The 18,687-nt window shown below is 38.7% G+C and overlaps 1 protein-coding gene across 2 annotated transcripts in view; it reads right to left on the bottom strand.

The window, feature by feature from the left end:
• LOC118078199 (phosphatidylinositol-binding clathrin assembly protein) overlaps positions 1-18,687 on the bottom strand; it is a 56,779-nt gene that overhangs the window by 21,829 nt on the left and 16,263 nt on the right. The window contains exons 2-14 of one of the 2 annotated variants that reach the window (XM_035101946.2): positions 17,117-17,259; positions 15,608-15,683; positions 12,536-12,638; positions 11,972-12,065; positions 11,740-11,851; positions 10,298-10,404; positions 9,770-9,811; positions 6,421-6,506; positions 5,319-5,442; positions 4,586-4,725; positions 3,438-3,541; positions 1,990-2,136; positions 1,361-1,471 (exon numbers count right to left, since the gene is read on the bottom strand). In XM_035101946.2, coding sequence (XP_034957837.1) covers positions 1,361-1,471; positions 1,990-2,136; positions 3,438-3,541; positions 4,586-4,725; positions 5,319-5,442; positions 6,421-6,506; positions 9,770-9,811; positions 10,298-10,404; positions 11,740-11,851; positions 11,972-12,065; positions 12,536-12,638; positions 15,608-15,683; positions 17,117-17,259 — 1,389 coding nt within the window. The remainder of the gene's footprint in view (positions 1-1,360; positions 1,472-1,989; positions 2,137-3,437; positions 3,542-4,585; positions 4,726-5,318; positions 5,443-6,420; positions 6,507-9,769; positions 9,812-10,297; positions 10,405-11,739; positions 11,852-11,971; positions 12,066-12,535; positions 12,639-15,607; positions 15,684-17,116; positions 17,260-18,687) is intronic. The other variant, XM_035101947.2, reaches the window with a different exon arrangement.

The raw sequence follows: 18,687 nt of genomic DNA, 5'->3' as shown, positions 1-18,687 counted from the left end.
ATAGCTCTACATCCATTTCAATTGAGGGTTCTGATCTGGGCATGTATTCTTTTACAATCAAATTCATTCCCTCCCTTGCACTTGAACACAATACTGAGTGCCCAGAAAACTCTGGAAGCACGTGCATTTGAAGAAGGTAAGAGAAGCATTTTTGGCCTGTACAACAATCAGACTAATCTCTGCACGAACGCCTTTACAGGTGCTCATTGAGGAGCAGTTTCCTGCTCACAACCTATAAATTCCCAGGTGGCCTTTCTATGTAAAATCATTGCTATGAGTAAGAAGCTGCCTTTCAGAGAACCCTAAAGCCCTGGATTCTACTTCCTGGGTTACGCTTAAGGGCAGAGACCAGGGGCAGCACAAACTTATTCATGTTTACAGAGAACAGAATCCTGTGCTATTCAATGGGGCTCACTCCCAGGTTAAGCATGCATGGGATTGCAGCCTTAAACTTACAATCACTTTATAAACTTACCCATTGAAATCCATGATCCGGAACGCCACATTGAAATATACCAGAAAAAGAAAAGGACAATCACAATGGGTATTAGAGTAGCGGAAACAGAACTAAGCACTTGTAGTTTGGGGCAGGTAACTTTTTTCTAAAAGACAATTTAATCAGAAACATTCTAAGGAGCTTAGAATTTTTAAATTTAAATTATTTAAGTCCATCAGTTTAAAAAGACAGGCACCCTCCAGTGAATAAAACCATTTGACACACTATTTAAGCAAAATTAAAGTATGACTTCATCTCAAAGATTAGGCAGCATGGTGAGTCAGCAAGTGACTAACTAGCAAGTAGAAAAGAGCAAAGACTATTCTCCCCTCCTCTTGTGGCTGAGCTTTAATGTCTAATACAACAGTGGGCATTCCTGCTGCCCTCCAATTGTTTTTGGATTCCAATGCCCATCAATCCCAGCCAGAATGGCCAATGGTCAGGGACAATGGAAGATGTAGATCAGCAATATCTTGAGGGCCACAGGTCTCCCCAGCCTAATGGAAATGCCAACAACATTTAGCAGCCCAGGACTCTGAGGAAAAGCTATTCATGCATGTTCAAGGAAAGGAAACATACAGATAAAAGTTATGGCTGAGCAGTAAATGACAAGGAGGAAATTTGCCAGGCAGGTTTATTCATTTGCTCCCCACTCCTTAGCTACTAGCTGTCCATACATGTGAAGTATTGGTGCTCTGCCTTCCATGCATTCTGGAAAGCAGTGTTTTACAGACTGACATTATATAAAATAATTATCTGATAAAAAGGCAAATATTGAATCCAATGACCTATATAACTAGACAAATAAAGATAGCTGCTGGCTTTATAAAATGCAGAAATTTGAAACACATTAAATAGCTTTACCTGTTGCAGTTCTAAATTCTTGTACTGCTGATTTGCCACCAAATACAGCATCAAAATCCACACTGACTGTTGAAGAGGCAGTATTCTGTGGCACCGAATTAAGGGAATATCCTACAAATGATAATAAAAAATATTGGTACTGTTGTCATTAAATAGTTCTGCTATTCTAAGAGGCTGATGTTATGTAACCATTTATAAGAAAAGTACAGGGTAGTATAGAGAAAGAAAGGAACAAAGCAGACACCAGATTTAAGAAGGGGCATCTAGTGAATTATAGAACTTTGGAAACCCAATCTCATACATACATACATACATACATATATATATATATATATATACACACATACACACACACACACACACACACACACATACTTTTTTTAAAAAAATAAAAAAGTTATGGTCATGAACATGTCAAAAGTAACACATGCAATTTTGCATATTTAAAGTGCACAATTTTGATTCTTAATTAAAATTGTCACAGTTATATGACTAATAATTAGCAGTTGTAATGTAGTTTTGAGTTGAAACTAAGAAAATTAAGGTAGAAACTAAGAATTAATACAATTAGAAATATTAGAATCATTATAATAATGTATATTTGGGGGGGGGAATAGAGGATGTTTTACCACTAAACAGTTCCACTGTTTGTTTGGATGTAAAGGTGGATGTCACAAAAGGGGTGGTACTTTTTACAGCTTCTTCAACTGGCTTCATATCAAAGAGGTCCAGGTGGGGTGGAGACCCAACACAACCATTTGTGGATGAGAAAGTTCCTTTCAGATACAGCATTAGGTTGAAAGAAAGGGAAAGAAGTAAAACTAGAACACAAGTAGTACTCAAGAGAGAAGACACACTGAACAACATGGGGTGTTCACAGAAGCAGGATGGTAAGTACTTAACACGGTTTTGTGTAAGGCTGTTTCTCATTGGTCTGCTCACCCAAATGAATGAAATTCATACCAGTTTTGTCTTTCATACAAAAGGGCACAATCATTTGGGAGCAGGAAACATATATTACACCAGAATACACTTCCAGGTCTTTAAACCAAGCAGTTGCTATTTCTACTTGAGCCTCACTGACTTGCTCACAAAATAGTTATGTCCTCAACATATAGAAAATTCGGTTATGGCACAGATACAGTCCAAACTGGTTGTTGAGAAGCTACTTCCCACCCTCAACTATAGGCACAGTAAGATCATGTCACAGACTTGTGCTCACAGATATCCTCTCTTGTGCATCATACACCTCTGAGCCAGAGGTTTGGGGAAGGAAAATGTAGTGCCAGAAAACCCTACAGGTCACTCTGCTTATGAGAAAAGTTAACAAGTGGACAGCTTAACCACCTGCCCCCAGAAGCAAGGAACATGTTGGCCAGAAAGGCAACTCCATGAAGACCAAACTTCCTACCTCAAGTTGACAGCAGCTAAGGTTTTGGATGTAGAACTCAGAAATGCAAAGTGGAACGGTTACAAATACCCACAGACCACAAACGTTCTGTTATGTTCTCTGCTCCTATTACATGTTTCATTTACTATGGAAAACTGGTTCACAATGACCTAACAGTTCAGAACACACACCAGGAGATACAGAGAAGATGTTACACCAGGCCCATGTGGCAGTGGGGGGGGGGAACAGCCGGGTGCACCTGCCCTAGGCCTCGGGGGGCTCTGCCAGGGAATAACTGCTTTTTTTTGTTTGACTTTAAAACTTTATTCTAACAACGCTCCTATCCTTGGCTTTAGACAAGCTCTGCATGGGCCTGTGTTACACCCTATGTAATGTACCCTCAGCAGACAAAATTTGCAGATGCTTATGTATCTAATAAAACTGGAAAGAAAACAAAGATAAACTGACACATTCCTTGAAAGAAAAAAACAGCAATAATTTTGGAGTACAATAATAGCTGCTGTTATCATTACATGTTTCTATTCCACAGCTATTAATAAAGGTAACTAGTTTACATGGCAACATAAGATTAGCTGTGCATTCAGGAATGTATGACAATCTGAAAGGGTAAAGACAATTAATTCCAAGGACTGTAAATGTTTTGTTTAACCACAGCAGTAAACTTACCTCCCCAGGCATTGCCTGCTGATGTTGCTATGGCTGGAGTACTCTGTACCGTTGGAACAAATGCAGGTTGGAGATCAAAGAGATCAGTAGAAAGGTTGGGCATGCTGAAAGTTCCAAGAAGGTTGTCAGCTATAAATGACATACTTAAGCAAGAAATGCTTGCATATACATCCACTGACATGAGAGAAATAACTTGAAATTTTACTTTACAACACAAATTTGATTTGATGAGATCCTCCAAGAATCTTACTCTCCAAGATAGATTTTGTTTACAACAGTAAAACAAGTATTAAACCCACTGCCACCCCAACAATACTGTCAATGCCAGGCTTGTGCTGCAGAAGATTCTGTAGGCTTGTTTGGACTCCTCTTTATAGGCCTTCCAATAAATGGTGAAGGAAGGCCTTCAGCATCTGGCCTGGTTTTATTTGACTATTTTAATCTTCAATTGGTTTTAATGTTTGTTCTCCTGCTGCTGGTTTGTAACACTTTAAGGTGGAAATTTTATGTGGCTTTTATATTGGTTTTATTTATTGTTCTTGTGGCTGTTGATTGTCAACTGCTTGGAACTGCAGGATAAGCATGATATGACTGCTAAATTGGAAAAAGTCTACAATCCAGTTATTGACTGGGTGGGGTCATTATTAATGCACGGAGGAATGCCATATTAATTTAAGGCTAGAGGTTTGGACAGCACTATGTTCAACCTTTGATTCCTGATCTCATACATTCATTTCTCATTGCAAAGTCAGATTTGAGCAACTTCTTGTACATTTTTTTCTTGCTGGCTTCACTTCTATGTTATATATCTAAAAATGACTGTATAAATCTTGACGTTCAGTATTCAATCCTAATGTTTCTTGACGTTCAGTATTCAATCCTAATGTTTCAATTAATTGCTTACAAAGATTATTGTAAAAGGGAAGGAGAAAGGTTACAATTCCTTTTTTAACAAAGGAACTTAGTCAAGTTTCTCTTCAGTAAAACAATGAATGAGAGTCTAAAACCTTTATGCAAAAGTGCCTGTTCTCTTCAATTCCCACAAAGCATTCTGAGTTTCCACTTGGGAATGTGTTCCAGTAACATAATATGAATAATTAAAGTTCTGACTCTAGATTATTTGTACCCGATATTGAAATATTCCTCACCTATTGGTGGTTGGAGCAGGTGTTGCAAATAGGTCAACAGGTGCAGAGTTGGTGTTTACACTCTTCCCTGATAAAGTGCTTGGAGAGGCAGATGTAGAAGTTGAATTTGACACCACAGAAATCTCTCTCAATCGCTGTTCCTAAAAGAGTTGTGCAAGATAATTCAAATTTTACATTATGTGAGTTTTTCAGAATGCAAGTACACCAACAATGAAACTTAACTATCTTGCGAAGTTAATCCACGTCACCATTCTACAGAGTGTTATGATGTAATCCAACCATACTCCACTGTCATGAAAATCAGTGAGACTGTCCTGTTCATGAGTTAAGGCCATGATCCAGCCAAAGCTAATCACTTTTAAATCACATTGATTTCATGAAGAATTTGGTTGGCTCTTTCCACATCAAGCTCAGTGAGACATGGAAGTGCTCAGCTTTGGCTTGATCTGTGAATCCAAGATTTACAGATTTTTAAAAATAGGTCACAGATTTGATGCTGTGATCAAGATGAAGCTAAGGCTGCAGCATATGGCCATTCCAAAAACACTCAAAGCACTCTTTCACACACACACACACACACACACACACACACACACACACACACACACACCCCTACCTCACTTTAACAAGACACAGAGCCAAGTTACTTTTTACAAGGGTTTGTGAAGTGCAGCTGCCAAACTAGCTTACACATTTTCTGACTCTGCATGTCCAACAAAACCAGAAGCAGTACCTTCAGTGCTTGAAGTCTAGCTTGCTCCTCCTCCAATGCCTGCTGTTTCTCTCTTTCGTCCATTTTAGTGAAGGACATTCCTGTGTTGGCAAGTGTAGAAACGGCACTGGATAGGGTGCTTGCTCTGAAAATTTAAAGGAAAAGGACCACATATTTAACATCTTTGAACTTGAAGGAAGCTTCAAGCATCACCTAGATAGTTCACGAGGAAGGGGGAAACAGGACAGAATTCAGAACACTACAACATTAGTCTTCTCCAAATTAACCTGGCAAAGAATGATAAAAGGGCATAACATCTGGGATCCTATGGGAAGAAATCTCACTTAACTGAGAGGGACTTAAATCCAAGTAAATGAGTGGGAAACATGATATCTCAAAGTATCCATGTTTACCATGCTTTTTTATGCACTTGAACTGGATTACAAAATACAACAAATTACAATAAAATAAGCACAACATATTACAATTGTTACAAATGGCAGAAAAATTATTAGATAATCCACTGAGCCCATCAGCATTCTCAAGTGGTCCATGGTCGTTTGGGTACCGCTGTTTAGAGTATACTTCGCAATGAAAAATGATCTAGTTTGTCTGATAATCCAAAGTAAATCCAAATAAAGATTTTTAGAGTGCTTGCAAGAGATAAGACAGATCTCAAAGGGAGGGGAATTCCACATGTGTGAGACAGCTACCAAGATGGCCATATGCATGTAGACAGTACTAAGTCATTTAGGTGGAGAACTGAGGAATTCACTAGGTTCTTTTTGTGTGTTTTTTCAGGGAGTGTGGGAAAAATGAATTATTTTTCCCATTTCACCCCATAATTCCATCCACCCATTCTTAAAGGCAGGTGATAGCAGGAGATGCTTTGGGATAGTTCTACAATTCAATAAATCTTCTGTGCAACTTAACAGCCTGCTTTGCATTATTGCTTTGGTGTTATCACCCACTTTTGCCCTTACTATTTGAGAAGAAACAATTCTGCTACATTACATTGAAGTCATAAAAAACAAGACTATAAAAGAGATGAGAACATACTATACTTCAACACTCCAATATACCAATAATCAATGCTCTGGTTGCAGTCCGCCTGCCTATTTACCTGCTAGCAGCTGAAACCTCCTTTGTCTTCTTCCCTTCCAGTGAAGCCAGATGCTGCTCCAAAGCTTCAAGCAGACTGCTGGGAGCCTAAAGTGAAAATTCTTATCAAATGTATGCAGGAATGCAAACTACTACTTCTTCTTTACATTTTTCCACTCCAAATACAAAAGAAATTACTTTTATGTATGGTACATACATAGAGAGGAAGGACAATGGCCTCAAAGCCTCCACATCTACTTTCCACCATAATCTCATAACTGAGCGAAATGAACAGTGGCTGCCTTACATCAGGTCAGACAACTTGCCAATAAGACCCAACACTGCTGATTCTGACTGGCAACAGCTTGCCAGGACCAAAGGCAGAAATCTTTCCCATTATCTCCTATACGGTCCTTTTTATTTTGAGCTTCCAGGGTACTTCTGCAGGCAAAACATTGCTCTCTCTGTGAGCATGGAACCCTCTCCTGGTTGTTGTTTTTTAAAATTTAGGCAGGAGGCTTGTTATAACATTTCTGTCACCATCTTCCAGATGAGTTGTTTTCAGGAACTATTCCAGAGAACTGTAGGAACACCTCAGCAATACCAGTTCTCGAGGTGAAATCTGTTAGCCCTGACAATTCCACAGTAAAGTTTTCAGTTTATTATAAGATAAGATAAGATAAGATAAGATATCTTTATTGTCATTGTCCCCTTGCGGGAACAACGAAATTACTCGGTTGCTACATCCACTCAGATAAAGCATTCCGCATAATCCAAAATTACAAAAAGCTAATTAAAAACAGTAAATATACTACAAAATAACAAGTAAAATAAGATGACTTCAAAGTCTGGGCTTTCCATTTAAGGCCAAAATTGCTCTAGAGAAGAAACTGTTCCTGAGACGGCTCGTTCTTGCCTGCATTGTTCTATATCTCCGTCCCGATGGCAGGAGCTGAAAGAAATGGTGACCAGGGTGCGTTGGATCTCTTGATATATCTAGTGCTTTTCTATGGCACCTGGGGGTGTAAATTTGTTCTAAGGTGGTGAGTGAGCAGCCAATAATGCTCTCTGCTGTTTTAATTATGTTGGTATGCTGGAGTCTACACCGGAGTGAAACGTTCCTTACATTTACTTGTAATAAAGATTCACCAGCACACAGCTCATTAACTTCTACAGTAGACAAAATGATCAGAAACAAGAGCACATGATGTGCACAACTGAAGAATGCTGAATTCATTTTAAAACGGCTCAGCTCCATAAGCTCCATAAGCTGTCATTTTGTTTTACTGGATGCTCACACACAGGTAAATGGAGTGGATTGCTTTTCTCCAAAACATGACTGATATTTACAGAAAAAAAATTGGCTGTTCTGCAAGGGCTCAAACTAAGCCTCCCAAAGTCAAAGAAAACAACTATTATGCCAAGGTAATAGTTCTAAAGAGCAAACTTGCAAAAGTTGTTCCAAAGGATTAGACAATGTATTAATGAAGATTCCTGTATTGTGCACCACTTTAGCTTTGATTCACAAGGGGTGTCATGTTAACTGCTTGAAAGAGAGTCGGTAAATCAATTCAACATCTCCTGGATGCATACTAAGGCTGGATGCACACTAAGGTGGTTGCACTTCATTCCCACTGAAATAAATTAGTGAAGTTTGCCCAAAGAGTGGGGTGTATCTGCATTGATTTCACGGTGTCTGCTCTTAACATTGGATATCACCCATTGTTTTTCTTTGTCCATGTTTGCATTAAAAACAAAAAAACAAAGCCCTCTCCACGCTTCTATAGCCTGCATTATTCAGCAGGGCTCCACACAAACACAATAGTCCTAGTTTTGCTCCCAGTTTGTCAGATTAAGATTCAACTACAGAAGTCTGAAGCCATTACTTCAGTGGGGTATTAATGGTGTGACGCCCCCAAAATGTGGGACACACACACACACACACACACAACATTTTAAAGAAGGGACCCACTTCAGGGGCATGCCGTCAAAAGGAGTACCTTGCCTTTACTAGGCACCCTAGTCATTAGAACAGTCAAGAAGTCAGAAGGGCTGACAAGGCAATTGACACATTGTGGGGGCTGTCCCATTGGATTGGGAAGACAGAAACAGACAGGAGTTAAGCAACTGTAAAGGCAACAATAAAAATAAGGGGACAGATGGGTGACATGCGCAAGTAGGTACAAAAGGCAATGCCTATTTGGGACAAGAAAAGAAACAGAAGCACATGGCATGGCGCCAGCAAATGGAAAGATCCATGAACATTAAGAGGGATCTATGGAACCATTTGGTGCAATGTTGTAACATCGGCAGCATGTGAACTATCAGATCCTGAGCTGGCTAGCAAGAATTTTTCACTTTGTGGAGCTGTCCTACATGAATTAATTCTGTACACACACACCCCGTTATGTGAACACGTGGCGCTATTTTACATTGAATCAGACCGTTGTTTTGTGTAGTCCAGTGTTATAGCTCTCTAAACTCTTTAAGTTAAATTCTTGCCTAGCTTTCTTAACTGTATCCTATAACTAGAGATCCTGGAGATTGAATCTTGGGCCATTTTCAGATAAAGTTTGCTCTGCCACTGAGCTATAGGCCTCATCAAGTCTTTGTAGCTGTGGCTGCAACTTCTGAATAATATGCCTGGTGTATGAGCACCAGCAAACCTCATAGAAGAAACTATATAGTTTCCATAACCAGGAGTTCATACCGGTACCTATGTCAGCACCAAAGGACAACTTTAGAGGCCTCCATTTTCTACTTTTTATTTGAGCGGCCAACTCCCTCCCTGGCTGTCCATTACATTTTTAAAAAATCTCTGAAACACACAGGAACATAGGAAGCTGCTTTATACTAAGTCAGACTATTTGACTATGTTGCCCAGTATTGTCTACTCTGATGAGCACAAATCTCTCCAGAGAGATTTTACTCTCTGCCTTAAAAAAAAACAAAAGGATCTTGAGCCAAGCACAAGCTGAAAAGCTGAGAAAAGCTGTTTAGCAAGTGAAGTAACAATACTGCCCCACTTGCTCAATTTGTGGAAATTGCTGATTAAAACAAAGCACCAGGTTTAGGTATCCTACCCCAAGTGTTTTAAGGGTGGTGGTGGTGTTTTTAAATAAACCCTCAAAATTTCTAGTAATAATATTCTCCAAAACAGCACAGGAAAAACAAAAGCATTACCATACTTTTTACTGAGCACATTACCTATATGAAGCAAAACAGGTTACAGGAAAAATGGCATGTATTTCCATATATAATATATATGGAAGAAAATGAATTCTCAGAATGTATAGAATGGAACACTAACTATTAAAATCACAAAAGGACACAGGACTTGGGGGTTAAATTAATATGAAATGTACACTGACCTGAGTAAGATCTGGAATGTCACCCTGATCAATTCCAACTTGCTGGGTTCACAAAAAAGGGAAAAAAATGTACATTACTACATGCAGTGGCAATGAAAAGAAAGAACTGTGGATCTGAATGTCTACATAAAAGCTAAGGGAACAGGGAGGACATGGAGAGCTTTCTGAACTGGTACAACTCTAAATGCGACTTCTAAACTAAATTTCATATGGAGATCCTGAAAGGTATTTCTTAAGATTTTATGTATTTCAGTTACCATAAATAGTAATAAATAGCTTGTCAGAACTTTGGAGAAAATATATTCAATAGATAGATTTTTAAAAACCACAACCTTTGTTCAACGGGCATTTCTTAGTTGATAAAAATAGAAACAGCTTTCAAAATATACCCTTAAATGTACATAGTTTAAGTGATGTTTACATTCAGCAACATATATAACTTGCATGAAATTGTGATCATAAGCACTTATTACTGTACCAGTCCAGAGAGCTAAATGAAATACTACTAATGCTACTGGATTTATTTACCTCTGCCACTTTGAGGAATTCTGACAATTTGGTCATTCTGGCTAAGAATTTTTTGTAAATATCCAGACCTTCTTTGCACTGGTTCTTCTTCATATCAAAATACTTTTCTGAAGCATGAAATTCAAAGAAAAAATTGGGTGTAAATAAAAGAAGAGTAACATAATATTATTAATAATAAAGTGGTATGTTAGACTTAAAAAGGCTAGGTTTGATGCTTTACTATTTGAAGATGTCACTAATTGATTTCAACTTTATTTAACAGCAGTTTTAGCCAAGACCATAAAATGAATACACCAATAACAGTTAAGTTTATTCTACAAGTGCCCTTCACAAGAACTTCACTGACAGAAGCAGGGATTGTAAAGCCCGAAGAACTGAAGGTCAGCTGAAAAGATATATCTGCAGCTGTAGATGAATACACTGATCAAAATCTATTGCTAGTCTGAGTCTCGGAAGAGGCCTACAATCTTCTGGTTTACTGCACACACATTAAATTTGTTTAGGAACCTATTTAGTAAGCCAATCATATTCAAACACTGACAAACAAGCTTCCATATCTTCCAAACAATCAAAACATCAATCAAAGCCTTAACTGCTCTGAAAATAATAAAAACATATCTAAAGTACTTTCTGAGCATAAGCATGCACTCTTGCTGTCATCACACCCAATAACTTTTACATATTACCATGGCCATCATTGGAGCATAAAATGAGAGCACACACACACACAAAAGCTTTAAGTGCTTTGCCAAGTTACTCCAGCCACCACTACCCTTTAAAATCAGATAAACACAACAAAAGAAAAGACAATAGAGACCAGCTATTGAATTCTGCAGGGTGAAATGAGTCTTCCCTAGACATTGGCTTAGCACTGAAGTGTTAAGCTATGCCTATGAACACTTCAGCTGCCTAGTAGTTTAAAAATAAAATAAATTTCTGGCCCACTAGAATTATGTGTACTGTTATGTGAAGGAGTGCAATAGAAGAGATAATAGGCAGGACTATTAAGGTGTTGGTCATCCGTTAGCTACCGGTATGTGCACGTGTTTAAGAGAAACTATTTGAACATGGTGTAAGTATAAAAGTAGTGAATGGGCTGGCCTGCATGTCTTGGTAAGCCACAGCAAGAAATTAACCATGGATTGTTGCAAATGAGCAACATTGCTCAATTGCTCACACTTCACTCTGCCCTGCCTGGAGCCAGGAGAAATAAACAAGGAGATTTGGCTTACTATGATGTGTGAATCAGCAAAATTTAGGATTAATATGTGCAAGTTCAATGAGGGGGGAAGGGAAGAGAGAGAGAAACACATGGGAAAGAACACAAGGGAGTGAAGGGAGAAATTAACATGGAAGGTATTACAAACAAAACCACATCTGCATATTTATACAGGTCTCCACTGGTAAATGTTTAAACAATTGTTGTGTGTTGTTTCACATACCTAACAAGTTAATGATCCCCTCATTATAGGCTGCAAAAAGTCTAATGGAATCCTTAAAGAGGAGCATGAAAGCAGCATTTATTACACCATTCGTTAGTTCATTTGGGTTTGCCTGCGTAGAAAGCAAAGAGATTTTATAAGTCAAATCACCAGAAAGTGAATTCACAACACATTTTTCACCCTCCATAAAGTTTATCATGGATTGTAGTAATAAATAAGCTACAGTGCTTACATCAAAATCGAGAAGTGCATCTAGTTGATTCTGAATAATTGGGAGTGTTTTCAGAAGTTTTTCAGTATTCATTGTTCTCATCACACCATCAATCCTTCAAAATAAAACAGAAAATAAAGCAGACAGATACAATCATAGAACACACTATTATGGCACCCGATGTCAGCACTACAGATTATATCAAACAAAGGACTCTACTGCTGCCCACTGAAATCAATGGGACTTTTGAGTAACATACATAGAACAGTATTTTTCAAAGTTCTGCATCAAATCATTCCATATAAAATACTTTAAGGAATATTCTGACCTCCCAAAAGGTTCAAACTGATACCTAAAGGTTTATGTAAGCTGTTGCAACAGCAACAATGCCACTGACCATTTTATGTACTGTCAGATTCAATACTCCAAAAGTTGAATTTTTCCACCACTGCATATTTCAAATTTCACATCAGAACATGATTTTTTGCACAAATTTCCAAACTCTGTTTTGACAATTTTGTTTTCTCAAACACTTTGACGCCCATCCAGTCACTAGAAGAGCATAAAAATAAATGGAATTCTTACCCTCTTTTCATTTTGGTGAAATCAACTGCTACAAGTCTGTAAGAAAGTGCTTTTTCATTCAAGTATCTGCTGTATCGTCTGATGAAGGTAGACATATCATAGCCTGGAAATGAAATGCTATTCCATTAGACTTTTCATTATTTTAGTACTCTTATCACTTTTTACTCAGTGTGAATTACGCTCCAAAAGTTTTTTCACACACATTTGAAACCACAGTCATACCTTGGGTTAAGTATGCTTCAGTTTGAGTACTTTCAGTTTAAGTACTCTGCAGACCCAGAAGTGTTTACTTCTGGGTTCCGCCACGCGCACATGAGCAGAAGCAATCTGTGCGCTTTGCGCATGCACAGAAGCGCTCTATTAGCGCTTCGCACATGCACGCTATCGCCACTAGGATTAAGTACTTTTCGGGGTGCGAATGGTACCCTGGAACCAATTAAGTACTTAACCCAAGGTACCACTGTAGTAGTATAGTGATCATGCTCCCAGCACTGATAAGTTGGTATAGTTTCTCTGAATACTGCCTCATGAAATTAATAAAAACCAACACATTTTGAACCAGTGAAACTCTCTAACAGCCTTCATTGAAAAATAAGTTTATGTGTGGTTAACACAAGTTTATGTGGTTCACACAAGATTTTATAAAAGTTTTGTATTTCACCAATAAACTAATATTTTAACAATCTGCACTATCAGAAAGCCATTTTACCAGGGTTGATAAAAATTAATTTTTAAATTTAGATTCTTTGTTTCTGAGGTAGACTATGATTGAAATTGAAACAACAACAAAAACTGGTTTAAAAGGAAATCTAAATTATATACATGTTGAAGTCTGCAGTTAATGAACATCTATCAAAAAGAAACATAATTCATGTAAAAGAACCAGGGGGAAGGTTATCTAGCATCGGGGGGGGGGGGACACCATTATTTTCCTTTGGTTCTCTCTTCCAAAGACACATAAATCGCATACTGTTCTGATTCAGTTTAGAGGCTTCAAAAGTCATGGGTATGGTGCCAGAAGTGAGTGCCAGGGCCAAGATGCAAAGGATCTACTAAGCTTGCATCAAGTCCCACTACATTCAAAATAGGCAATTCTGGCCACATGTTGGTTTGAAAACCAAGTTGAGATCATAACCCATGGTTTATGAAGCCTCAAACAACTGTCTACTCTAGACCAGGTTGCTATATCCCAGTGGGTGTTCTGCCCCTGGGACAAACAAGAGCTGCCATGATCCAGGAGTGGGCAATTCTATGTATCATAAGGATGACAGAATCCCCCATAAATAACCTTGAAGTCAAACAACAAACAACACAAGTTCTGCAGTGTGTTTATTTCTCATGTTTTGAATATTTAGAACTCTACTAAGCAGCCAAAAATATGGTAGATTTACATTTTAACTAATGGAGAAACAACAGTGATACCTGCATGCAACACTAAGCCATGACTATTTCAGCTATGACCATCCATGTGTGCATGGTTTCCATCTCCCAACAGCCCCAAGCAATATGGCCAATAGTCAGGGGTAATTGGATGTGCAGTCCAACAACACCTGGAGAGCCAGAGGTGTTTAACTAATTGTGGTCTGTCTGAATATCCAACCCATCCTGAGAACTAATGATGTTTTGCTTGTTTCTGACAAGCTAGGGTTTGAATGCCAATGTGTGCTAACTGTAGTTTCTTGTTGTTTCAAAACCTGGCATCCCGACTAACTACTAGTTTGTTTTAGTGCTGAATTCTGGCCACTTACTTGGCAACAGAGGTGCAAGGCAAGGGTGGCTGTAAAAGGAAACTGCTCCCAAGACTAAGCAACTCTCAGCTGCCACTTTCCAAAACCTACCCTCTATTCACACACTTTGCATGGCAGGAGGTTTCCTCCCTGTCCTGTTCCTTCCCAACAAGTTTCCCCTTTCATGCCTGCCTATTTTGCTTTGAAGTAACTTCATATTTCAATTTCACACCTTTCTCCTTGAGCACATGTTATAAACACAGCTTAGAATTGGCAGCTAACACACATCAATGGTGAATGTCTCCTTTTGCCTCCTTCCTTCCCTAAAAGTTTGGAAATTCATGGAGACAAGAGAGAAAGGTGTTTGAGGATAAATTCCCTAGAGCAGTTCATTGTGCCATGGGATAAGTATTCACATGTCCCTTATCTAATAAGGCACATTTCCTGGAGCTTAATAAAATAATAATAAGGGAGAGGGGTTGCAGGGTTAAGAAAAGGTGAATGCACTGTGGAAGGGAGGGAAACTTCGTGGTGCACTGAGAGCAATCCAAGAACTGAGAGGAGAGTTCCTCTGTCCTGCTGCTGATGTTGGTTAGTGATATCGTAAGGCTGTAACACTTTATAGCACCATCGAGTCATGTAGGATATCAAGCTGTGTTGGCTGCAATACAAATCGTGGCTAATGCAACAAATCATGGTTTAGTGCAAACAAGGCCAATATTTTACCCAGTAAAATATTGCTTTCTGGAAAATCCTGGATGCTTACAAAACTGATCCTATCCATGTTTACTTGGAAGTAAGTCCAACCTTGCTCCAACAAGACTTACAGATAAATAAATATACTTGGATAATAGCCTCAACCTTCAGATAAGTTATCTTACTTAGTAACCATGAAGATGTACAGAGAGCCAATCAGAAATATGCATCTTATCCCTAAGCAGATATAATTCTGAGGTGAATGTCAGGTTTATGATGAAACTTTATGCAATTGTAGCTAGTATAAATGCTCATATTAATTTATTTGTTTCCCAATACAAAACATATCACAAATATTCTATGGCTACACTCCTAGATACTTACTCTGTTGTGAAGTTAACTAAAGTCAGTGGGACTTCCATACTTACAAATCCTGGACTGAACTACTGGTCTACTAGAGCCAATGAATGAAACTGCAGAATACAGCTGGATGCAAACGTAAATAAATAAAATAGCATGCCTCTCCAACACAATTTGGATACATTAACGGGTTCATTTAAGATGAGTGAATTTCTAACATTCCTTTGCCCATAGAAGTTACTGTGCAAATTGCAACCTGCCTCAGAATAGAAAAGTAAAAAATTCTTACCCTGCATGGCACTTTTATCCAGATAGTTGTTGAGATTAAACAGGGTATTTCGAGATGCCAAGTATTGGATAAAACGCTGTTTGAGAAAGAATTAAGATTCCAGATTACTTCATTTATTTCCCCCCCCCAATAGACATAACCGTGTTAAAGAAACTAGTTTCTAAGCAGCTGTATAAGGAATATCTAAAAGCGGGAGGGAAATCTAATACTAAGACAAGCAAATTAGATCTACTATCAAGCCTGATTTTTTCAATCACTGCTCAGGAGAGCCAGAATTGGAACAGAGTTATGCAACAAGGGCCAATGTGTAACACAATTGACAGCCACCATGTTGTGCAAACTCTGATGTGAAGAAAGGATAACGGCAGCAGAACTTGTTACACATTACACCTTTGCATAAAATTCATTTATGTGTGGCCCACATCACAGCAGGGTTATGAAAAGATACAAACACGGTTCTGAGGCTATTCTTTAGTGACACACATGCAAACTCTCCACCTACATGGAATAAGGAAATGAAGGTAGTATAAACTACAGACAAATACATTCTCCTCCTCCCCCATTGCCAACACCTTCAACGCTCATCACATTTACAGCAAGATGACATGACTAAGGAACTATTCACTCATTCACTCATTGTCCCTTGGGATTGTTCCAGCCGTGAGATAGAGAATGCACCCTGCTCCCTCTTACCACTGACAGGAGTTATCAACCATACTTGGGAGGTCTGTGCTTATTTGATTGCTGCATCTGCCCAATCCCATGAGACTGAATCCACTAGAAAGCAAGTTATACCCTGTAATTTCAAGGAAATTCGGTTTTTCAAATTGAAGTGGGATCTACTCATGCACTTCTTATTTTATTGCGAGAAGAAATTTAGGGGAGTTGATTGGAGCAAATGAGACCAAGGCCAGCTCCTGATTCCACCATGAATAGAATTTCAAGGGCTAAGTAATGAATGAAAAAGCTCCAAGCTTATTCTCCAAAAACAGTTCCTATACAATTCTGTGAAGAGTGAGATGGTTGTAGAAAAGCTTATTGTTCAAATTCACCCCAATGTGTGTAGGTATATATGTGGTTAAAATAAGATGTGTATTAAATTCATTTCTGATTCAGACTTCTGTAGGAATATTTCTAATCTAGCCAAATGCAACCTGACACATAGTTTCCACAACTGCTAGATACAGAACAGAGTTCCTGCACCTTTGAGTATATGTATAAATTTCTCCCACAGAAATGAAAAGCTATACCAATATTGACAATTCATTCATTTAATACACTCACTAATTTACCAATTTGAGTATTTTAAAGGCGGGGGGGAGGGGTATTGCTAAGCTCAGGCTTTTATTACTTTCTTACTTACAGATGAGGGGACAGGATAGACAATTCCAATTTGTATTTTTTAATTGTTCTCTCTCACCATCATTTCAGAGATCACCAGCACTTTACATCTGAATGTTTTCCTACCATTAAACACATTTTTCTATGGCAAATTGACTACTGTCTTACCTCATTTCCATACATCATGAGGTGGTGTGTTGTAATTAGAGCTTTGAACACTACTACCCAGCTACTGTTTGCTGTCCTCTCAAAAAGTGTGTCTGCCAGCTGTGGAATATTCACATTCATCTCATTTGTGCACTGAATAAGATCTAAAATATAAGAAAACAAGATAATTTACTTAAAACAAATATGGAGAAATGTGACAAAAACAGCAGGGCAAATGTTTTTATTTAGTGCCTGAAGTATTTTGCAGGTGTTATACGTAAGTGGGAAATATGCTTATGAAGCCTCTCATTAGGAATCTGGCCTGCAAGCAATCTGGTTGCCAGTCCATTCTTTCCTCATTCCCTAACCTCACCTTCTTCAGGTTTCAGCCACCTATGGACTCCAGGGGTACAGGGGGAGAGAGACAAACAGCCTTAAACAAATCCCAAATGCTGCTTTCCTTTGCATATCTTTCAGTATTAAGTTGCTCTCTTTTCTCTTTTTCATTAATTCCCTGAACTGGTAAAGACAATACTTCAAGCTTTCCAAAACCAGTCTCTAAATTAAGCTCTGTGCCTTTCCGACACCCATCCTTTGGTTAAAAATAGTCTCACAGAGCCACAGCATGCAAGCAGGTGCTGAAAAGAGTGTGCTGCCAACTCAAGAAATAAAAATAAAGTTTATTATCTTGAAATAAATAAGTGCTTTCTTTCCAAGAGGAGGAATAAGAGATGTGAGCATTGACTACAGGCTATTATTATTATTATTATTATTAAAATTTAATTAATTAATTAATTATATCATTCATTAGAGGATCACAGAGTATTTTAGGAAAAAGGTAAATGACCCCTGGACAGTTAAGTCCTGTCAAAGGTGACTATGGGGTACTGTGCTCATTTTGCTTCAGGCCGAGGAAGCTGGTGTTTGTCCACAGACAGCTTTCTGGGTCATGTGACCAGCACGAGTAAACTGAAGCCAGAGCGCACAGAAACGCTGTTTCCCTTCCCTCCGCAGCGGTACCTATTTATCTACAGTGGTTCCTCGGGTTACAAACACTTCGGGTTACAAACACCTCGGGTTACATACTCCACTAACCCGGAAGTAGTACCTTGGATTGAGAACTTTCCTCCAGGATGAGAACAGAAATCATGTGCTGGCGGCGCGGCGGGCTGCATTAACTAAAGTGGTACCTCAGGTTAAGAATGGTTTCATGTTAAGAACGGACTTCCAGAACGAATTAAGTTAGTAACCAGAGGTACCAATGTACTTGCACTAGTGTGCTTTTCAAACTGCTAGGTTGGCAGAAGCTGGGACAGAGCAACGGGAGCACACCCCATCGTGTGGATTCGAACCACTGACCTTCTGATCAGCGAGCCCAAGAGCCTCAGTGATTTAGACCACAGCACCACCCGCTCCCATTCTACAGGGTAGTTTACAATATAAAAATACAAAAATACACAACATTGCAACAAACAAAAATAGTAACTCCCCACATTACAGTGATACCTCAGTTTTCGAACGTTTCTATTGACGAACGTTTTGGTTTTCAAACACTGTAAACCCAAAAGTAAATGCTTTGGTTTTTGAACAAA

This window comes from Zootoca vivipara, chromosome Z (genome assembly GCF_963506605.1).
Source record: "Zootoca vivipara chromosome Z, rZooViv1.1, whole genome shotgun sequence".
Taxonomy (NCBI): Eukaryota; Metazoa; Chordata; class Lepidosauria; order Squamata; family Lacertidae; genus Zootoca; species Zootoca vivipara.
Note: the sequence above shows the minus strand (reverse complement) of the source record. Positions and strands in the feature narration are given on the sequence as shown.